At 48.1% G+C, this 23353-nt stretch overlaps 1 protein-coding gene across 1 annotated transcript in view; it reads left to right on the top strand.

The window, feature by feature from the left end:
* The window catches only part of POLR3A (RNA polymerase III subunit A), a 47743-nt gene extending 31616 nt beyond the window's left edge, over window positions 1–16127 (top strand). Inside the window, exons 20-31 of the mRNA XM_059397893.1 lie at window positions 1021–1191; window positions 2117–2230; window positions 7227–7313; window positions 7402–7484; window positions 8051–8221; window positions 9245–9338; window positions 9528–9620; window positions 10669–10833; window positions 11331–11495; window positions 11713–11844; window positions 13734–13866; window positions 15545–16127. Coding sequence (XP_059253876.1) covers window positions 1021–1191; window positions 2117–2230; window positions 7227–7313; window positions 7402–7484; window positions 8051–8221; window positions 9245–9338; window positions 9528–9620; window positions 10669–10833; window positions 11331–11495; window positions 11713–11844; window positions 13734–13866; window positions 15545–15693 — 1557 coding nt within the window. The 3' untranslated portion in view covers window positions 15694–16127. The remainder of the gene's footprint in view (window positions 1–1020; window positions 1192–2116; window positions 2231–7226; window positions 7314–7401; window positions 7485–8050; window positions 8222–9244; window positions 9339–9527; window positions 9621–10668; window positions 10834–11330; window positions 11496–11712; window positions 11845–13733; window positions 13867–15544) is intronic.
* Window positions 16128–23353: the final 7226 nt, after the last annotated feature.

Raw genomic sequence — 23353 nt, 5'->3', positions numbered from 1 at the left:
TGCCCTTCAGTTTTGGAGTGAGCTGCTTTTGTCAGAAACCCAACAGACTGTGAAATGCTTTTCACCACTCTTGCCACAATGTGTTTTGACTTTATTTTCTGACTTTACCTTTTTGAAGTAGAAAGTATGACTTTCCCAGAGCACTGTGTTAACCTAGAACAAATTTATTCTGGCATGAGGGATTTTTGTTTTGAAGTTGCCTGGAGGAAAATTTCGCTCTCTTTTAATTCACTGAGCCACTATCCTGTTGCTAGCTGGAGTGCTCCACTGGTGGAAGGTTCTCCCTAAGCAGATTTGGGAAATGGGTGGCTGCTGCCCGCTGGTTCAGACACAATGCTGCCCCTGTTCTCTCTTCTTCCCCCTGTGTCCCAGAAGAGGGCCTGCACCTGATCCTCTGTAATTCATATTAAAGTCCACAGGGGTCCTGGATTAAGTTGTGTTTAGAAATGCAAAGCTGTTGCATTAATTTATACTTTAGGGAGAAAGAAAGGGAAGGCAAAACAGCCTAGGAAAACAGCTAGTGTTTGCAGAGTCCTTTGGGGGTGATGAGGCTTAAATTGCATGTACTCAAAAGTACACTAGGATGCATGAGGTTGGGGCATATTCTAAATCCCCCTGCACAGGCTGTTGGGCCACTTTGAGCTTGTTGTTCTGAGTATAAGGGGACAGTTTTTTAAAAATTTTCCTTTTTTTTTTTTTCTTTTAAGATCTTCTTTATTTGACAGAAAGATCACAATTAGGCGGAGAGGCAGGTAGAGAGAGGGGGAAGCAGGCTCCCTGCTGAGCAGAGAGCCCAATGGAGGGCTCGATCCCAGGACCCTGAGATCATGACTTGAGCCGAAGGCAGAAGCTTAACCCACTGAGCCACCCAGGCGCCCCTAAAAGATTTCTGATAAAATGTTTTAACTGGTGAAAGTACTAGTAACCTTGAAACTTAGTGTGCAGATCCCATCCTCTGTACATGTGACTGGTCTTCTGAAAGCAACTGAGCGTTTGTTTCCTCTCTTTCTTTTCCTTCAGAGAAGGCTTGTCAAGTCCCTTGAAGATCTTTGCTCACAGTATGATCTGACTGTCCGAAGCTCTACGGGTGACATTATCCAGTTCATTTACGGGGGAGATGGCTTGGATCCTGCAGCTATGGAGGGAAAAGATGAACCATTAGAGTTCAAAAGAGTTCTGGACAACATCAAAGTAAGATTTAGTATTATATCTGGGGTTAGAATGTTTCTGAGGATGTGTTCTTAGAATGCAGGTGTCCTCTGGAGTTTCACACACGGTTAATGCCTCAGTTACTTCTACCCAGCTACCGGGTTAGTATTTTTCTTCTTGTGTGCTCTGCTTAATTTTCCCAAATATTAAGGGAAAATATTTTTTCAGTTTCAAAGCCTAGCACTGGTAGTGATTGAATGCACAAAAGAGGGCTTTGCGTTTCTCTCTGTCTAGGGCAGCATGTCACACTCCAGTGTTAAAAGCCGTGGGTGTTGAGAAGAAAGTTTACTTTAAATTTTTACTAAAACCATATTTTAACTGGGGGTATAATTTAGAACAACCTTTTCAGAAGGTAGTTTGACAATAGTGATCTGAATTTAAATGTGAGTGTCTTTTGACATTGTAGTTCCACTTATAGAAATTTGCCTTAAATGTGCCAAGACTGTTTTTCCAGCATCATTTATAGTAAAGGCAACCATCAGTAAAGTATAAATCAGATACATAGTGATTTACCCATATATTAGGGTAATATGCAACCATTAAAACTTTGGGGAAATCCCACAAGCTTAGGGATGGGATTTTTCACTTCTGAAGTGTTTGGGTTTTTTTAAAACAACAATATATATTTTTAATACAAATCTGGAATGGGGTGAAGATTGAGGAGTAACGGAACAATGCCCACTATTCCCTAAGTCTTTGTGTGGGGTGGAGTGGGGCTATCGTCTTTTGACCTTCACACTAAAGGTAGGATATAAAATACGTTTTGAAAGGATAAAAAAAATCATAGGTTGGTAAAAGTTCGTGCTGAGAATAGTCATTTTGTCTCTTATAAATTCTTTCGCTTAATATTGCCCCCCACCCTTGGTCACCCCCATACACATCACACTATCTCCTTTCAATACTCGAGGCAGTCTTCCCGTGTCAGAGTGAGCCTGCACTAAGTAAAAATGAACTGGTCCTGACCACTGAATCAATCATGAAGAAGACTGAGTTCCTCTGCTGCCAGGACAGCTTTCTGCAGGTGAGTTCTGCTCCCAGGGGGTTGTGGCAGGGGAGCAGTGTGGCCATCACCAAGAGATGGTTGGCATAGGTTGGGGAGGAGGACATTAAGAGTATTTCTTTGTTAAAAATTTCAGGATTGGGGTGCCTGCATGACTCAATCAATTAACCGTTGGCCTTTGTCTCAGGTCATGATCCCAGGGTCCTAGAATTGAGCCCCACATCAGGCACCCTGCTCAGCAGGAAGCCTGCTTCTCCCTCTCCCTCTGCCTTCTGCTCTGCCTGTTTGTGCTATCTTTCTGTCAAATAAATATTTTATTTAAAAAAAAAAATCAGGATTGATCCAGACAAAATTTCACCAGCCAACATATAAAGAATTTATGTCATGACCTTAGTGTATGGGTCATACATACCCTGCTAGAAAAATACTCCTTTAGAACTCATTTTTTCTTAACCTTGTCCTATCAACCCCTTTATTTACTTCCCCATCTGGAGGGACCAGCTCTTGTCACAGTCGTTGTGAATCCCTAGTGATTTTTTCCTAGTGGTGTGTTTACTTTTTCTTTTTCAAAGATTTAATTTGTGGGGTGCCTCAGTGGCTCAGTGGGTTAAAGCCTCTGCCTTCAGCTCAGGGCATGATCCTGGGTACCTGAGATCGAGCCCCGCATCGGGCTCTCTGCTCGGTGGGGAGCCTGCTTGCTTCCCCTCTCTCTGCCTGCCTTTCTGCCTACTTGTGATCTCTGTCTGTTGAATGAATGAATAAACAAGTAAAGATTTAATTTGTAAGTTATCTCCGCACCAATGCAGACCTGGAACCCAGAGTCACCTGCCCTACCCACTGAGCTGACCAAGCGCCCCTAGTGGTGATGTTTTAAATTGCTCTTCCTGTTACCATAGTGTGAATCCGAAGTTCACTGAGTTAGCCAGCCTTCTTCTTCCAGGGAACTGTTACCGTGATAGCCTCTTAACGTTTTTTGTTTGTTTGTTTGTTTGAATATTATTTATTTATTTATTTGACACAGAGAGAGAGATCACAAGTAGACAGAGAGGAGGGAAGCTGGCCCCCTGCTGATGGAGCGGGGCTCCATTTCAGGACCCTGAGATCATGACCTGAGCCAAAGGCAGAGGCTTAAGCCACTGAGCCACCCAGACACCCCTCTCTTACGGTTTTTTAGTTTGTTGGTTTTTTTGTTTTTTTAATGTCACTGACCTGCTCAGGCAGCTCCTTCCTGTTTATAATGATGGTTACAATCAAAAGCAAAGGGGTACAAAAACCAGTAAATAGTTACCTTTGTGTACCGACTGGTGACTCAAATGCAGCACAGGATTGTCTGGAATCTATCCCTTTCAGTATGTCAGAAATGACAGCAGTAAAACGAAACTTAAATGTTTTAGGTAAGGAAGCTCTTGACTCTTTTTATATATTGACTCTTTTATATGTTAAGGTGGGAAAAAGAGACTCTTCCAGATTTTAGTAAGTTTAAAATCCAGAGTATGGCTGGGCTGAGTGCCTTTTGTTTTGTCTTCTTACCTTTTTGGTTTTTTAAGATTTTATTTATCTATTTGACACACAGAGAAAGAGCTCAAGTAGGCAGAGAGGCAGGCGTGGGGGGCGGGGAAGCAGGCTCCCTGCCGCACAGAGCCTGACATGGGGCTTGACCCCAGGACCCTGAGATCATGACCTGAGCTGAAGGCAGAGGCTTAACCCACTGAGCCACCCAGGCGCCCTTACTCTTCTTTTTTAACACATTAGAATTGTGATTTTGTTTTTATATATGATTATGATCACTTACTTACTTTTTTGTTTATCCTCAAAGACCTTAACTGAGACAGGCTATGAGAAATATAACGAGGTACTGCACTGAGCATGCTGGGAATGCTGAGCATTAGGGGTGAAGTCTGCAGCAGTGCGGCTGTCGGCCAGCCCCAGACTCGACAGGCTTCTGCCTCACTTCTGGCACACGTGGCTTCCCTTTCCATCACTCTGGCTCCCTTCTTGCCTTTGACAGGGTTTAACGGGTGCCCACCCCCTGACCCGCAGTGTGTGCTTCCTCAGCGAGCACTCCTTCTAGCCCTCAATACGTGTCACGTGCCTCAAAAGATGACTAAATGTGTCTATACCCTCTAGGGGCTTACCACCTAATGAACTCAGGTCCAAAATCATGGGCCAGAACAGATGTGTCTGACCCCCTCACGTGTTCTCCAGCCCCAGCCTGTGCCGGAGCTGAGGCCCGCCAGAGGCCACTGCCTGTGCTCGCAGATGTGCTGTGGAGTGAGTGTGAGAAAGTAACTGCTGGTTAACCGTGTGATTAATTGCCTGCCAGTTGTCATGTTGTGAGTCCCTTTTAGTATGCATGGATCGATTCAGCTGAACTCTTAGTAGCTTATTTCAGTTTTCATTTCTACAAAGTGAGCTTTTTTTTTTTTTTTTTTAAGCCTAACTTTGAGAAAATCCGCCCTAATTTTTGTGTAAGGAAAATTGTTCCTTTCAGCAAAGCCATGGAAGCATGTCCATTTGGGTGGTAGCTGAAAGACCTCCTTTCCAGTTCCCCTAACCTGAGGAATGGTTTTTGGTGCGTGTTCTTTTACTCGTGTATGCAGAGTTCCTCAGATGAAAATGCCCTGGGTCTGCTGAGCCTTCGACTCCCGCTGTGGTTTTACTAGGTCAGCAGTGGGGCAGCCTTGACCAGCTGCCGATCAGCAACTTGCCCTAAAGAACACAGCCACAGCTAGATGTGTAGGCTGGGGGAGGAAATCACCAATGCCAGAGAGGCTCTGCACTGAATGATGCAGAGGGAAGATGAGGCAGCAGCAGCTAAGAGTGCCTGTGTTGAGCAGAGCCGTGCAGGAATGATTCTCACTGCCCCCTGCAGTCTAGATTCCCCCCTCTGGTTTGCAGTCACTGACTACCGAAAAGTGTGGTCTCCATCTCACAATCAGTAAGTAAACCCGGAGAGCTTTTTTTTAAAGAGAGTTTCTTGAAAACTTTTAAGATCTTGTAAATTAATAAAAGTCCTTTCCTGTATGGAATGACAGTGGAAAGGCACAGTACCCCTCACATATTCCACACTTTCTCAAGGAGAAGGAACAGAGTTGGCCCATAAGTGCAGTCATCACAAGAAAGCTACGTTCATGAGCAAGGGATAGAATATGATGGACAAGCAGCCCTTTGGTTAGCTGAGCTTCAAGGAAACAGAAATCGCCAGTGGGCAAGGATGACATTGCAGAACCCCCTGTCCCAAGAGCAGATTTCAGAGAAAGCATCTGACTTCAGGGAGATGCCTGCCACCTTGGCCAAGCCTGTGACCTCCCTGAGCCTAACAGTGCCCTCCGCTCTAGAGTGATGGGGTTGATGCAATGCCACCTCACGGGGAGGGCTCACCTTGCCAGGCAGCAGCTGGCTGGGAACCGCCCATGAGCCTTGGACCATTTGTGTATTAAAAGTTAAGGCTACTTAAAATACAAACATTAAGAATTAGGGTTTTTGCTTTCAGGAAACATAGTAACTAGGATTGTTACTCACCTCCCACAGGTGGTCTGTGGGAGGCTAAGGAGACTTATTATTGCAAGGTTAAGGTAGAACTGGGTTCTGGTAAGTTTTAAGCTCTGCGTGAATACCCGTAGGGTTTTATTTTTCTAAGAGTAGGCTGCTGGTTCCATCTGCTTTAAAATATTTATTTCACACAAAACAGGTATTTTCAGCTATGTGATATAGATGGAGTAGACTTTGGATAGGGGGTTATGTTGGTCTTCTCCTTGTGGTCCCTCAGCCTGCCTTGGAATCAAGAAATAAGACTTCCTAAAGCTTTGCAGCCATGACGGTATTCCCTTCACCCTTGGACTGCCTACATGTTTGGATCTGCCCTCAGCCAGCCACACAGAGCAGCTGGGTACCTGCACTGACATTCAAGAGAAACAGTTAAGCTCACTGCCACTGTTATTTGTCCAAACTCAATGAGGGAAAATACATTTCCAGGGGGGCTACTGAGGCGAAGTGCAGTCTAGCCACTCTTTCCCATTTTCTCAAAAAACATCCCTGGATCAAACTAGAGTGGCTGATGGCCAGCCCCCAGGCCTGTGTCACAGCAGCTTCTGGAAGATTGCTGTCACTGCATGGCGTGTGCCATCCACTCACCTGGGAAGTATTCTTAGAGTTGGTCCCACAGTGCTTGATGCATGAGGCCCTGGGAGCAAGGCTTTGATGGGCATAGCTCTCTAAAGCCCATTACCTCCTCCATAAGCTCTCCTTGAATGCTGGCCAATCCTGGCTCTAGGGGTGACTGCAGGGCTTGTCTGTGTCAGAGATACACCACAAATTACAAAACATAAGTTTTACAGCTTGAGTGATTACGAGAAAATGTAGGTCTGTGGCATCTAGCCCTGTCCTGTGCTTCCTCCACATGATGTCCTTGTCACCTTCCTTGCTTCATATAGTCCCCATCTGGGGGCTAGAGTGCTACTCTGCAATGCAGAGGGGACCACAGACACCCCGATGTTCAATTCCCAGCCTGGTTTCTCAGAATTCTTACCAAGTCCTGATTGTTGGGAAGGGCAAGTAAGACTGGGGGTAGCGGTGATGCAGAGGCAAGGGTCAGAGAAAGAAAGAAGTAGGGATTCGGGAGTGTCTTTGAAATGAAGGCAAGCCGAAACCATGTGTTTGAAATGTGTATGGCATCTACAAGGCTATGCCTTAGCTGGTACTTCAGTCGACAGTAACTTCCGAAGAAAGCCTCAAAAATAAGCCTGTTTAGAAACTGCAGGTTTATAAGTTCTAACCGTTCTAAGCTGGGAGGATGGGAGGAGACAGCCGACAGGTATGCCTGGAGGGGAGGTGGCTATGTCAGCCTCTCCTGCCGTGGCTCCCACTGGCTGTGCAGGTGGCTGCGTGGAAAGGCCAGAGAGGGTGTTGTGAACCATCGTGAGGCTGGTGGGCTCATCACACTGCCGAAGTTTATAAAACAAACTGCCATCCAAATCCCCACAGATGCACAACTGATGTTTGCTATGTAATCTTTCAGGAAATAAAAAATTTCATCAAGGGCGTTTCCGAGAAGATCAAGAAGACCAGAGATAAATATGGCATCAACGACAATGGTACCACAGAGGTAGTGCTCGGCTTCCCCAACAGGCTCTGGTGCCTTCATGGGCTCGGGTCCCGCAGCCTGACCCCTCACTTGGTTTCTGTCCCTCCAGCCCCGTGTGTTGTACCAGTTGGACCGGATCACTCCCACCCAAATCGAAAAGTTCCTGGAGACCTGTAGGGACAAGTACATGAGGTACAGATGCTAATTTGCCTAGACTGTGGGGCAGGCACATAGGGCTCCTGTCCTTCCTGTTGCCCACTCCTTTTCCAGTGCCAGCATGCGAGCAGGTTCCATTACCTCTTCTTAGGGGTTCCAGTGGGGAGGCAGGCTGGATGTTCCAAGATGCGGAAATAATTGCAAAGGCATTTCTGAGTGTCTTTACCCCATGGAGTCACTCCCAGTATGCTTTGTGGGTACCAGCTACACTGTCTACTGTTGGCACCGTTTGTTAGCAGAGCTCTTGGATCTTCTCCAGGCTGTCGATGTTTGGGCCCAGTCACTGCAAGCGGACCACAAGTAGCCACACAGTGTTCACGTCAATTATTGGGCCCCTTGGACTGTGGCACCCCCACGCGACCCCCCTCTCTACACCTCTGGCTGATCCATGCCAGGTTCTTCCCGTCAAAGCATGGCTTGGCTCATAGCATATTCCCTCCTGACCCAGACAACACCTGCATTTTTTTCTGTTGAAAAGAGATCATCAGAAGCCTCTTCCCAACAGTTTTGCTGGACTCTTCTTCCATGCCCTTACCTTCTAGGGCGCAGATGGAGCCAGGTTCTGCGGTGGGCGCGCTGTGTGCTCAGAGCATTGGTGAGCCAGGCACCCAGATGACCCTGAAGACTTTCCACTTTGCGGGCGTGGCCTCCATGAACATTACTCTCGGTGTGCCCCGGATCAAAGAGATCATCAATGCTTCCAAGGCTATCAGGTGCTTCCCTCCACCTCCCTTCTATTCTCCTGCTGCCTGTCATGTGCTTCTCTAACTACGGCTGGTAGTCTAGTGGGCGGTATTGTCAGCTCTGGTGGCATGCTTGCCTTCATCAGATCCAGATTGTTTAAAAACCCCATTGAGAAAAAGATAAGTGGAAACTGGGTATAGTCACAAATGAGGCAGTCATTCTTTGTGGCCACAAGTCACATGAAAGAAAGAAACATTAAAAAAAAAATAAAAAAGAATGACTAGAAAGACTGTATCAATATGTCTGTATCAGTTTAGTATCAATATGTCTGTATCAGTTTAAATTTCAGATGTTATTCCCAGCCTAAGCTTGACTGGTGAGTTTGTCACTTGAGCTGTGGCCACAGTCTTTGACTCCCTAGTGATTTCGTGGTAGGATTTATAGGTCATCTGAGACCAGAAAAGATAGAACTACGTTAACAGTGCATTCTGTGACCTCATGATGATTCACCTGTGATCTGAATCCTCCAGAGTGATGACAGATAGCATCCAATGAGGGAACACGACACTGTGTTCTAGAGCAGCACTGGTGGGCGTCCAGGGTGGCAGGAGCTCTACTGCCGCTCTGATTGCTCTGGTCTCCCAGGAGTGCATGGTCAGGGGACACCAGCCAGGACAGGGAGGGCAGAAGCTTGAGCGAGTGATTGGCAGGTGTCAACCTGGAAAGGGGGTGATAGGATTGGACAGAGGGGTGGCAGAAGCTCTGATACACGAGCATGAAGTGTCAGTACAGAATTGAAATAACTACCTGCTAGGACCAGAGAGGAAGAGGTCGGTTCACTTGGTCAGGAAGAATGTTCCGAAAACCACCTCATTCACTGATGGAGTCGGTTGCATGTGAGTTCTAAACAGAGAAAGTCTGGATAAGAATGTGAAGCCTCCAGTGAGTGCTTCAGAAATTGTAGCTGGTTTTAGCACTAGGATTCCTATAGTGCCTCGGCCTCCCCATGGGCTCCTTCCTGGGCTGTAACCGCTACCCCTGCCTTCTCTCAGTACCCCGATCATCACAGCACAGCTGGATAAGGATGATGACGCAGACTACGCTCGCCTCGTGAAGGGCAGAATCGAGAAAACCCTCTTGGGAGAGGTAAGAAATCCGTCTTGGTGACAAGAGCACTTGGAGCAGCAGTGTGGCAAGCACGCACATGTAAACTCTGGTTGTGGTGGGCCTTCTAATCAGTGGGGCCATTCTGTCCTGGGTCCCTCAAAATGAGCAGCGTATGCTTTTTAAAGGGGGAGAGTGACCGTGTAATGTTCTGATCTTCTGACATGACAGATTTCAGAGTATATTGAAGAAGTGTTTCTTCCGGATGATTGCTTTATCCTCGTCAAGCTCTCCCTGGAACGGATCAGACTTCTGAGACTAGAAGTGAGTTACGTCATTAAATGTAGGTAGGAGGTCATCCTCTGTGAGTCCCAGGTTGGGCACTGATCACCGAGCAGGAGCTAAGCCAGGCATGAGAAGCATCGAGGAGGCAAGGCTTTGTTGGGTTTCTGTTCTGTAAGAGTCTATCATACCTTCCAATTCTCTCTTTCTGAACCTGACCCTCACACACACATTCCCACCTAAAGACACACGGGAATTTTGTGAGGCCACGATAGCCGTTTGCTGTGACACATATTAGAGGGTCTGGCAGGAATATAGGGCCACCTGTATCTTACTCATGTGTGGGCCCCAGCATGGCGCCTGGCTGGCTCTGCCAATGTTTTTGGCTGGATGGACTAGGCTGGCTTAGTATTACTGGTGTTCATGGTCAGGTAAAGATCGAGAGATTGTCAGCCTTTCTCACAGAGCAGCTGAGGCAGGGATGCAATCTGAGTGACTTTCTGGCACTTTCGTCTTCCTGGCCACATTGTGTCTCAGCCCATTCTCTCAAGTATCAAGTTCGTGTTGCCCAAAGACTATGATTCCAGAATTGAGCAGTCAGGTTTCCAGGCTAGGGACTTCTCTGGCTTACCTCTGGCCATGTGCCTTATGACTCTTGAACTAGGGCTAAGTTGCATCCAGGCATGTGACCCGTGAGCAGTTGTGGTGAGGTCAGGTGAAGGGGAGGCTTCACTAACACAAATTGTCCTGCTCTCCAGCCCACTGCCTCCTGGAACCACCTCAGAGCTTGTGTGTGTTACTGTGAATGCAACATGCATTTTCAGTCGGGGCGAAAGTTGGTTTAGGGGGAGAGGAGGTTGTGAAGAAAGTCTCCTCTGTTTATAAGTAAAATAGACATACTTATGCAATACATAAGCAAATATATAATATGTCACATGTTAGGACTTTATGGTGAGGAATAAGAGTAAGGGGGAAAAATGAGGCTTGTCAGGGGGCAGTGATGGAAAAAGGCCAAGAAACACTGGAATCAAAGCCTCCAACCCTGTTAGTAATATCCTGGGTGGGTGGGCCGTGTCTGGTCACCTTGCAGGTAAACGCTGAGACCGTGCGCTATTCCATCTGCATGTCCAAGCTCCGTGTGAAGCCTGGCGACGTAGCTGTTCATGGCGAGGCTGTGGTGTGTGTCACCCCCAGAGAGAACAGCAAGAGCTCCATGTACTATGTGCTGCAGTTCCTGAAAGAGGATCTCCCCAAGGTGAGAAAGAAGTTCCCTCTTGGAGGCTCCACCCAGCCTAATGCCTGGACATTTGTAGGTGGAGAGACTGTGTTTACTTGTGGCCCAAATACCCAGGTGTCAGGAAACCTGAGGACTGTGTCACTACAGAGACTGAGAGGGGTCCCCATTTCTTCTTTCTTGCCATATCCCACATCTTTTTTGCCACATCCCCCTTTGCCCAGCCACACAAACTCTACCTGTTAGATTCCTGTGTGTTCTGTGGTAAAACTGGTGTAGATTGAGGCTCGGCCGCTTGAACTTGTGCTTTCTCCCTAAGCCCTAACAGCACCCGGGTACTTTCAGGTTTGTTATGTTCCCGATAAACCCCACTGAGAAACAGGGCTGGTCAAGGTGACAACCCAGGCATGACGTTCCCAGTTCTCACAGCCATGTGATTTCAGAGGCTACCAGGATGGGGGAAGGAGGGTGGCCGTCGGCCCCGCTGGGCCTTGAGCCTTCTGTGTCTCTGAGTCCAGGTGGTGGTGCAGGGCATCCCAGAGGTTTCCAGAGCTGTCATCCACATCGACGAGCAAAGCGGAAAGGAGAAATACAAGCTCCTGGTGGAGGGTGATAACCTGCGGGCAGTCATGGCCACCCACGGTGTGAAGGGTACCCGCACTACCTCCAATAACACCTATGAGGTAACATTCATGCCCCGAGTCACCTCAGGGTTGTCCCAGCACACTGGTGTGACAAATGCTACTGTTTCTTCTGTTTGAAGAAGAAGATTGCCCAGCAGCCTGTTTCTGGCAGAGGGCCTATAGTGTGCTGGGAAGCCGCTGAGCGGAGGAAGATGTGGGGAGGACTTGGGCCGCCGTGTCAGAAGAGGCTGCTTGCACTCAGCCTGGCTCTCTGTAGGTGGAGAAAACACTGGGCATCGAAGCTGCCCGGACAACGATCATCAATGAAATCCAGTACACAATGGTCAACCACGGCATGAGCATCGACAGAAGGCATGTGATGCTGCTCTCCGACCTGATGACCTATAAGGTTTGTGGGTGTGCATGGCACACCAGCCGGCTCACAGCTGCCTGGAGAACACGCAGCTGTGATGACTGCCGCAGAAAGAAAACAGGATGTCCCCATTGCTCAAAGACCAAAGCATGGGGTTGGGCTGGGTGTCCTGGTGAAACTTTGGTATGAAACTTACAGCCTTGTGACAGGTGGTGGGGCATTACTATTTTTGTCCTTATTAGAAATGTTGCCATTGCCAAAAGCCCAGGGATTTCCATGGAAAACCAAGGTGTTTATTTCCTATTGAACCCATTCCTCACATTTCTGTAGCCATTTTCAGGTAAAGGATAAGTTACCATGATTTGAAGGGGAGGCTAGGTGGGAAATGAGGTTGGTCATTTTCTTTCTCTTTTTCTACAAAACGTATCCATTCCCCATAGTAGTATGCATGTCCCGTAGCATTGCCATAAGGTTTTCATGGTGCCTCCCCATAGGAACCTGTCCCTGATGACAGAGCAGATAGAGAAATGACCTGTTTCCTCCTCCCTGTAGTAAAGGCTGTCACTTTTAAGTCTTGCCTCCTGGTCTTATTCTCTCTGCACATATTGTGTTATGTACTTGCAGTGAATAGTGGGCTTATGGGTTTTCTCTTATTTCATGTAACTTTCTGCCTATTTTCCATGTCACATAGTTTTTATAAATATACTTTTTTTTAAAGATTTTATTTATTCATCTGAGAGAGCACAAGCACGGAGAGAGGCAGAGGGAGAGGGAGACGCAGACTCCCCACTGAGCAGGGAGCCCGATGTGGGGCTCCATCCCAGGAACTGGATGGAGATTGTGACCTGAGCTAAAGGCAGACACCCAGGGGCGCCTGAGTGGCTCAATGGGTTAAAGCCTCTGCCTTAATCAAGCCCTGAATCCGGCTCTCTGCTCAGCAGGGAGCCTGCTTCCCTTCCTCTCTTTCTGCCTGCCTCTCTGCCTACTTGTGATCTCTGTCTGGCAAATAAATAAATAAAATCTTTTTAAAAAAAAAAGATTCCTTAAAAATAAGTAAGTGAATAATAAAGGCAGACATCCAACCATCTGAGCCACCCAGGGGCCCCATAAGTATACTTTTTTTTTTTTAAGATTTTATTTATTTTTTTGACAGAGACATAGCGAGAGAGGGAACAGAAGCAGGGGGAGTGGGAAAGGGAGAAGCAGGCTTCCCGCTGAGCAAGGAGCCCAGTGCGGTGCTCAGTCCCATGACCTGAGCTAAAGGCAGACGCTTAACAACTGAGCCACCCAAGTGCCCCATAAATATACCTTTTTAATGATGGTGCAGCGTTTGCTTGAACTAAAGCACCTAAATTTACTTAACTCTTTCCCTACTGTGAGGCTTTTAAATTATTTGAGTTTGGAATTCTTTGAACCATAATAAATATCTTCAGAAGTACTCTTTTTTTTTTTTGTCAGAGACAGAGGGAGAGAGAGCGAGCAAGCACAGGCAGAGAGGCAGGCAGAGGCAGAGGGAGAAGCAGGGTTCCCGACAAGCAAGGAGCCCGATGTGGGACTCGATCCCAGGACCCTGGGATCATGACCTGAGACGAAGGCAGCTGCTTAACCAACTGAGCCACCCAGGCGTCCCAGAAGTACTCTTTTTTAAAAGTTGGATTTTGAATTCTAGCTCTCAGTTCATGACTGTTTGTTCCAACAGCATGTGGTTGGGAGTGTAAGGATCCCTGTCGTCAGTGACTGCTAGCCCTCAAGGGGATGCCAATGGGACAGATTACAGTGAGGGTCCTATCCTGACCCGAGACTGACTTGAACAGCTGCTTCGCCGATTTGGGCTAACTATGTTGAGGGGAGGCAGAAGGTGTGGTTTGCTGTGGCCTTCTGTAAGTGGTGTGAGTACCACCCTGACTCCTTCTCCCCCAATGCAGGGTGAAGTCCTGGGCATTACGAGGTTTGGCCTGGCCAAGATGAAAGAAAGTGTGCTGATGCTGGCCTCCTTTGAAAAGACAGCTGACCATCTCTTCGATGCTGCCTACTTCGGGCAGAAGGACTCCGTGTGTGGTAGGTTTGGTGTTTCTAAGACTTTCATCAGAGGGCCTTTGTGGTTTATAGCTGAGACTGTGGCTGAGGATTCCCAGGAGGTGAGGAAACTGAGTAGGCAGAGTGTTTATTTTTTCGGCATAAAGTCACAGATCACAGAATTGGAAATAAGATCTTTTATCTCCACATCCTGGCTGTGGCTCCCTGTATCCCCCTTAATCTGTTAGAAGGCTTCTCTGTCAATACAGACAGCTTTTTGGGGCAAAGAAGAAAAGATCAACCTGGGCACCAGTGAGTGTTCTAGACCTTAGAGATGCGTTGGGCCAGTATGATCCTGCTCCTCCTGTATGGTGCCGGGGCTGACAGGAGGGAGCAGCGTCTGGTGGCCCTGCTGTCATGACCTCTGGGGAAGGAGAGCTGCCAGCCCAGCACCTTGCATGCACTGAGCACAGCACATCTATAGGGACAGGTATTAAACCTTTGCACCAGTCGCATAGGGAACTAGCTTACTGGCTGACGAGTCTCGCCCTGCACCGGCCGCCTCCCCACAGCACCCAGTGCATCTCTGATGGCAGCCTGGGAGAGAAGGGCCTTGGCAGAGCTGTCACCATCTACCTGCTGCCCAGCTGGCTCTTCCCTGGCTCCCGCACCACATGTCGAAGAAGGGAGTCCGCAGGGGGCTCAGTAGCTAGGCCAAGGTCACATACTCATCGGGCTCAAGCAGGGATTCCCAGCCTGGCTGCCATCCTTATCACCAGAGGTTGGCTTCCTCATGGCCATTTCCTATCTCCTCTCCCAGTCTTACATGGATTTGCCGAACAGGATTTGCCGAACAGGTGCTGGCCAGGTGAGGTCTCGGGCAGGGGACATGCTGCTGCTTTGTTCCTAAGATTAACTCTTCTCTTTTCAAAAGGGACACAGGTTGCAGACAGAGGAAAAGAAAAATTACTATATCATTTTTTAAGATAAGTCAGAGGAAAGAAAAAGGGAGAAGAGATAGGGGCAGAAGAACAGGACAAGGCCAAGGCCAAAGTAAGAGTGAGTGTGCTTGACCGTGGAATTAATGGCCAGCGCTTTGACCCTACCATTGGGGTGCTGAGCCTTACAGCCCCACACACTGCCACCTTGATGGTGGCCTGGCACGGTCACCCCACCCTGCACTGTGAAATCTTCCCCTTCCTTGCCCTTTACATTGTTGTTAACTAAGAGTCAGCCCTCGGTCCACGTTGGTCTTTAGCTTGGCAGTTTGTCTCTCTGGTCTCCTAATAGCACAAAGCCTGGAATAGAGTAGGCAAGCACTTGCTTGTAACAGAACCAGAAGTCTGAGCCAAAGCTGAACTGGAGTTCGGAGAAAGAATCTGCTCCATTGCCTTCCTCCTGTCTCTGCAGGGGCCTTGCCTTCCAAGTGTCTCCCATTAGGGCTGTGGGTTTCCAAGGCACAGGGGTGCTGGTAAGCTGTTAAGCTTGACCCAGCCTTGACCCCTGAGCATAGGGAACAAGTTTCTCCTGCTGTTTCCACAGGCACTTGTCTTTACCGTCAGCCTGTTTGCTTTTCTTCTAGGCCCTAAACTGAGGAAACATTGGGTGGCAAAGTCAGGGTTCTGCTCCTACAGAGCAGCTGCGGCCCAGACGGAGAGGAGAGCTAGGAGCCCACCTGTGTGGTGAAAAGCCATCTAATGCCGTGTCTGTTTGATTTCAGGAGTGTCTGAATGCATCATCATGGGGATCCCCATGAACATCGGAACTGGGCTCTTCAAGCTGCTACACAAGGCTGACAGGGACCCAAGCCCTCCCAGGAGACCCTTGATCTTCGACACAAACGAATTCCATATCCCCCTTGTCACATAGTTCAGGGAAGAGGAGACCATTCCTGACCTCAGCTCCTTGTCCTGTCTGGAAAGGAGTCGAGACTGGCAGCTGACCCAGAGAGATTGTGCTCTCTGGGACAGTCCCTGATATCACCCCCAATGCCGTCACGCAGAGAAGGCCTCTACGTCCCCAGGAGCAGCTCACCCAGGTCCCTCATCACACCACAGTGCCTGGTTAGGAGAACTGAGGTTTGTCTGTTTGAAACCCTAGCCTCACCAGAAGGCCCCAGCCAGGCATCTTTGCTCATTCTCAGCTCATCCTTCCAACCGTCGGCTTTCAGGAGTATCCCACCATGATCCAGAGCCAGCTGTAAGGTCTGAAACCAGGGCCTGTTCTGGTTTTTCTGTTGCTGGTCATGCTTGAATCTCTCAACATGGCCTACTCATGTAAATATTATCACTATTATTTATTTATTCAGTTTGAAGAGTTTGGAGTTATTATTTTGGCTTTACTTTTGAAATTTGAAAGCAAGAGGCTATAGAAACCAAGAAAGCCAGCATTGAAGTATCACCGGAAAAACTGGTTAAGCAAATGGGACTGCCTAGGATTTGTAACTGAGCTAAAACTGTCATGAGGCCCAAGCTGCTCTGAAACATCTTCCACAGAGGCCTCTAGCCACCCCATTGTTTTGTTTTTGTTTTAAAGACTTTATTTATTTATTTGACAGACAGAGATCACAAGTAGGCAGAGAAGCAGGCAGAGAAAAAGGGGGAAGCAGGCTCCCTGCTGAGCAGAGAGCCCGATTCTGGGCTTGATCTCAGGACTCTGGGATCATGACCTGAGCTGAACGCAGAGGCTTTAACCCACTGAGCCACCCAGGCGCCCCATACCCCATTGTTTTTGTCTACCTCTGACCTCTATGGGTGAACCATGCCTTTGTGACAAGAGTGGGACCCATTCTTCATGGCCATTAGAAGTCTTGCCAGAATTTGGAGCCCACTGCGGTGGGGATGGTCAGTGTGCATGGAGGTAATGGGGTGAAGCTGGTCCAGGCCCCTGCATTGCCTGGGCGGTGACCACACCCCCTGAGGTATCCATGCAGGGGCCCTGCCTCCCATAGCTGCAGAGCAAGCAGGGCAGGTGCAGAGCTCTGGGCTAAAAAGTGCCTGGGGGCAGAGGTGGGGTAAGGCCCTTCTGGGTAGAGGCAGAGGTGAAAGGGCCACCCAGACAGGAAGGGAGGAGGCCCAGGTGGTGGTGGAGAGGGAGCTAGAGCTGGCGGTGTGCCCCATTTGGCAGTAGCAGGTTCCTAAAAAATTAAATCTAACAACTGAGAGCACGTGTCAGGCCTGGAGGAGCGCTAGCAGGGTATCCCAGGAGGACCCCACAAGGTTTGTGATGGGGTTTTGTGCAACAGAAGAAAGAAATGTACATAGCTTATCTGAGCAGAAGGGTTTTGCTGCCAGAGACCATGATGCTTTGTACTGAATTTGCTCCGTAAGATTGGGCCAAGGTCACAAGAGAAGTGGTATGGCTGCTGCTCACTACTCCCTCTGGAGAATGTTCCGTGAAGCCTGCCCTTCCCTCTCCTATCCAGAGCCAAGTCCCACTGCCCTGGCTCTTCCTTCCTTGCCAGGGGGCCTTGGAAAACCAAGGATGCTTAGTTGGGAGTGAGGTGATGGTAAAAGTAGGACTTTGACCCTACCTTCTGGCTCCATGCACCTAGGAAGCTCTGCTTCTGAAGCTACATTGCTAATTTCTCTCTTTGTATCCCGCCCCTGGAAGAAACAGCAGTGCAGACTGAAGAGATGGGAGTTTATTATTGAGGGAGAAAATGGTTTGGCTGTTAAAGAGGTGGATGCGTGGGTGGGGAGGGAGTAGGGCAGGCACTCACAATTCAAGTTGTAGTACACAGAATCACACTCTACTTCTTCGGACATCTCTAGCTGATTCTTGAAAGTTCTGAGTTAATGCTGCTGAGGCACTTCATGTAACCATCAACTGTGGAGCTGTCAGGATGAATGCTTTCTTTCGCATCCTGATGGGATCCTGAATCCAGAATTCTTTACCTGAACCTTTGGCCCTTCTCTGGTTTAAATTCTGTTTAAATTAGTTTGGCCCTAAGGACATGACCCTGTACCCATGAGGTTGACTTAGGAAGTTCTCTTAAGGTGAAAAAGTCACTTTTTCATCTTCCTCCCTCTCCCACATCCACTGTGCTAGCCTGGTTCCAACACAGATGAAGCCTATTAACAGAGGTGCCTACTCAGAGGTGCCATCTGAAACCTCAGCACAGGTCTTGCTTCCCTCATACAACCAGCCAAGAGCCACAAAGTGCCACAGCTGCCTTCCCAAAAACCTGCCTGGGGAGTAAGTCTTGGGTCTGCTCAGATCCAGAACTGCAAGAAGACACATGAGGGCCGTGGGAGGGTAGACTCCCCAAGTGGGAGGGAGCACCAGCACCCGACATGTGTGACATGTCTCTGAAGTGGGGAGGGGAGCTGATGTGCTGATGTGCGGGGCTGTGAGTGATAAAGACAGCCCCGCCAGGAGCTGCCTGCTGCTTGAGCAAGGACTCTGGGTGCCTGGACACGCGGTGTGTGATGGTGCTACATGCGGGCAGGGGCCTGGGATCAATCAGCATGTGGCACTGTAGAGATAGAAGGCTTAAATGAAGCAACACACCACCCAGTCAGAAACCATGGGTCCTCATCGCTGCGGCAGCCCTGCAGAGACCCCTAGCATAGGCGGTGTTGGCTGGTGGGCCCTACTCTGTGCTCCCTGATGTGTGTGCCCTAGGTGGGTGTGCAAACTCCCCAGTGGAGTGACCTGCTGCCCTGGCATTAGCTTTATGCAAGCACATGACACCGGATCCAGAGAGCAGTGTCTGGAAAGGAAGTCCCATAGGAGGTTGGGATTTTACTCTAGGCCTGTTGGGGAAGAAATAAAAATGCATTTAAATGGTCTCATGCATTAACAAATTCATATTTCCGACTGGTGATACTATTTAATCCTTTGCTTTTTTTACATCTTTTGTACAAAGGGATTCAGGTAGCGATTGACTCAGTTACAGCCCCCTGCTTTTTCAGCTCTTTGGGTGTGGGTGAGACATTCTAGAATCTTTCTGTGTCTGTGTTGGAGTCAAATTACAGTGCTGTGTTTCTGTTTCAGGGTTTATCCATGGGTATTCACATTGATTCATGTCTGATTGAACCTGACACCATATAATGATTATTTTTCTTGAATTTTGGTTGCCTCTTGACAGAACACTACTTTTTTAGGAAAACGTAACTGCATATAACGGTAGCAGTTCATCCCTATGGGTTGTGGAATAGAGTGAGTGGGATACATATGGGCTCCAACTCCCACAGCAATTAGTGTCCCCTGCCACAAGCCCACCTCTCAGGAGCTAGAAGTCAGCAGTGAGCACTGTGCCCCTCCCCGCCCCCATCATGTAGCTAATCCAAGCCCAGTGGGACACCGTGCAGAGCCTCCTGGAAGTGCCACCTAGCTGGGGCCAAGTGCCTTGCCTAACTGTTCTGAAGTTCATTCAGCGAATAAAGGCCTACTATATTCTAGGTACTAAAAGCAGCAGTAAATAAAACCGGTATATCAGATACCAATGCAACTAAAAACAATTCTTCCACAAAAGGGGCAGAGCCAAGAGATGGCAGATCAAGCCTGCAAATATATGTGTCCAACACTGTCTAGGGTCATAGCTGCAGAACTGAGGGTCCTGTGCGAGGTCTGGTACTCCAGCTCAGAGACCAGTCCTGCAGCTAGCACAGCCCCTGCTTCCAGGCCCTCTGCAGCGCATTTCCCACTGCTGATTGGCCTCCATCCCTTGGACTGGGGTTCTAGAGGGTAGGCCCTGAGTAGACACAAGCCTACAATCGTGGGAAAAGAAGGCTCCCATACTTAGCCTGAATTCCCTGTACAGTGTTCATAAGTGGACATTTAAGTCCATGAAAATTTGCTAAGCTGCTCTGTGCCAGGTGGTGTGTGGGCCTCAGAGAAAATCCCTGTGTGTGTGGGACTTCCCATCTGGTAAGGGTCAGCTTGTGCTTAAGAGCCAGGTTTCTATGAACAGAGTATCAGAATGCAAATCCCAATTTCCCCTTTATGTCTGGTGAACTTGAGCTAATGATCTAACCTCTCTGCCTCATTTATAAGATAGAAATGCTGTTTAGTGGTACCTCATGGGGTCATTGTGAAGTTTCAAAGTGATCTTGCATGTAAGACCCAAGTATGGTGTCTGGCACAAAAGACACACTCTTAAGTGTGTTTGCAGTTATGGTGACCATCAGTATTTTTACTGGAAAACATGGTCTGAGAATTCAGAACTAAAACCCAAACTCTGACCCTTTTTCTTTTTTAAGAGCACGTGCATATGTGCTCATAGTGGGGGAGGGGCAGAGGAAGAGAGAATCTTAAGCAGGCCCCACACTCAGCGTAGACCAGGGTTCCATATCCTGACCCTGAGATCATGACCTGAGCTGGAATCAAGAGTCGGCTGCTCAACAGACTGAATCACCCAGGAACCCATAACTGACCCCCGCCTTTTTTTAAAGATTTTATTTATTTATTTGACAAAGACAGAGAGGGAATACAAGCAGGAGGAGTGGGAGAGCAGGCCTCCTGCGGAGAAGAGAGCCCTATGCAGAGTTGGATCTGATCCCAGGACCCTGGGACCATGACCTGAGCCAAAGCCATACGCTTAACAACTGAGCCACCCAGGTGCCCCAACTCTGATCCTTTTAAGTCCCACAAATGGAGTTGTCCTTTGTGGCCTTGGGAATCTAGCCTCCCGAGTCATAACTTCTGCCCCACAGTGCTCGAACATTAGGTCAGGGAAGTATTTCATACCAGGGAGGAAAGGCTAGAGAAGGGGACTGACATTTGGCAGTCACATGCTGAGTGCGTAAACATTTTAATTTGGGCCATAAAATAAAGGTGACCTCATTGTAAGAGTTGTGGACAGTAGCTCAGAGTTGTTACAGAGGTGGTTGTGGATGTACTTATTTATATAGATCTAGTGTATAAAGTCCTAGGAGATGAGACTTTTTTTCTCTCTAAGGGAGAGGTTACCATTTAAAAGTCTTGCACAAACTGGTAATAATGGTTGCTTCTGGCAATAGAAACAATGACTGAAGAACAGAGGTATTTTTCACACTACATTCTGTTGTGTCTTTCTAATTTTGTTCCTTCTGAAGGTATTGCCAATATCTGATGGTAAAGAAATCAAGTCATCTTGAAGCCAACTTTGTTCTTGGAGAGTGCTCAAGTGCTCTGTTCTGAAAGGAGCAGAGTGGTCTCATCCAGTTACACAGACAGAGCCAGGAAGCACCAGAGATGCAGGGAGGACACTGTTCCTGGGATAAGGTGACCACAAAATCTCTCATGGCCATGGCCTTACATCTCCAAGATTTTCTCTTCTGACGTTAAGACCATAGTGGGCATTACAAGGCTGAAATGGCACTTTCACAAGGCTGTCAGACTCAGGCCCTGCCAGCCTCCCCCTCCACCACCTCTAGGTTCCGGCTCTGTCCTCCCTCATGGTCCAAGGCCACTGCTCCATTTCCAGGCATGCTAGCCAGAAGACAAGGGGAAAGAGAGGTAAAGCTCTCTCTTTAAGGAAAGTTCCCAAAAGTTGAGCGATATTTCTATTTCCATCCCTTCAGCCAGAACTAACCAAACCTGGTTCCAAGGGAAGCTGGCAGATGCCACTGGGGTTCTGGGTAGCCATGTGCCTGGCTAAAAGTAGGGGCTTCTGTTAGCAAAGAAAAGAGGAGGAACAGGAAGTGGGAAACAATCATGTATCTGCCTCTGGTCTATCAGGGCCTTTAGGGGGGTTTTTTGTGCATTCGTTGTTTTGATTGACAAAGGTCCAAATATTCCCCTGAACCCCTCAAAGAAACAGACTGAGACCCAGACCCCTTCATTCCCACTTTTCTTTTCACTTTCTGGCAAATTTTTTGCCTGAGGGTTTTTGTTTTGGCTTGGTGGTGGTTTTTTTGTTTTTGTTTGTTTGGCTTGGTTTTTTGTTTTGCTTTTTAATAAACTGACATTTAAATTATACATTCCCTTAGGCTGTTCAAAATGTTTCTGGGCTGATGGAAAATATAACCGTCAAACACACATTCACTAAATAACCCTGATTATTGCTCCCCTACTGCCAGGTGCTGGGTGTAAAGTGGGGACAAAGTTTGCATGGCCACTTACCTTGTGGACTGAATCTAGTCACGGCACTGTCCACCAGAAATGTGTGTGATGGTAAATTTCCTAGCAGCCATACATTAAAAAAAAATGTTAGGCTTAATCTCAATTTATTTTATTCACATCCAAAATACCATTTCAGCGTTCATAAAAATTCAGCATTCATAAAAATTATGAATGAGACGTTGAGTCTTCAGCATCCAGCCTATGTTTTATACTCATAGCACATCTCAAGGTCCACATGCACAATAGCCATGTGTGGCTGGTGGCTGTCATTGACATTGGAAAGCCCAGATTAGTGAACAAGTGTGTAACCAGTGTACAATTATAGCCTGTGCTAAGAGCCAAGGAAGAGCTACAGTGTTGAAGAACATAGAGGTCGGTGGTATGAGCAGGCCTCAGGGGAGGGGACATCTGAAGGATGAGAAGAGTAAGCAGAGGGACTGGAGTGCAGGGGAGCCCCTGTGAAAGGGGAGCCTGGCTCCCTTGAAGGCTGAGGGCCATCAGCAGAAGACCAATCACAGCTTCTCCAGAAACTTCAAACTGGTATCTGAGCTAAGCCCCAGCCCAGGGAGTGTGTCAGCCCCCTGCGCCTCCCGAGGCTGGCCACTTGCCTCCTCAACTCCTTGTCCAAGGAACTTTCTAGTGAACTTCTCTTGGGGCTTGACCTGTCCAGAAGGCATTTTCTGTGGCCTCTTCACCTGACTCCAAATCCCAAGCCCGCAGAGGGAACCTAGTGTATAAAGACAGGCCTCCTGGGGCACCTGGGTGGCTCAGTGAGTTAAGCCTCTGTCTTCGGCTCAGGTCATGGTCTCAGGGTCCTGGAATCAAGCCGTGCATCAGGCTTTCTGCTTGGCAGGGAGCCTGCTTACCCCTCTCTCTCTTCCTGCCTCATTGCCTACTTGTGATCTCTCTCTGTCAAATAAATAAAATATTTAAAAATTTAAAAAATTTTTAAATTAAAAAAAAGAAAGACAAGCCTCCAGAAGCTTTTTGGGGGCACCTGGGTGGCTCTGTGGGTTAAAGTGTCTGCCTCCAGTGCTCGCTTCGGCAGCACATATACTAAAGTGTCTGCCTCCAGCTCAGGTCATGATCCCAGGGCCCTGGGATCAAGCCCCACATCAGGCTCTCTGCTCACTGGGGAGCTTGCTTCCCTTCCTCTCTCTCTGCCTCTCTGCCTACTTGTGATATCTCCCTCTCTCTCTCTCTCTCTCTGTCAAATAAATAAATAATCTTGGGGCGGGGGGGAGCTTTTTGGCACAGAACACTCTGTGTGCATGGTATGCCTGGGGCCTGTGCTTCCAAACTTCTTTCCTGGAAGAGTAAATGTGTCTCCCAGAGAAACCAGGGTGAGAGGAGTTCTGCCCCTGTACCTATCAGTTGGCTCCAACACCAAGGAACAGGCCTGAGCAATTCACCACATGCAAGTCGGGGAGCATATCTTCGCCACTCCAGGTTGGCATTAGGAATAAAATAAACCAGATTC

Source organism: Mustela nigripes, chromosome 4, assembly GCF_022355385.1.
Source record: "Mustela nigripes isolate SB6536 chromosome 4, MUSNIG.SB6536, whole genome shotgun sequence".
NCBI lineage: Eukaryota > Metazoa > Chordata > Mammalia > Carnivora > Mustelidae > Mustela > Mustela nigripes.
This window is presented reverse-complemented; position numbering and strand designations above follow the sequence as displayed.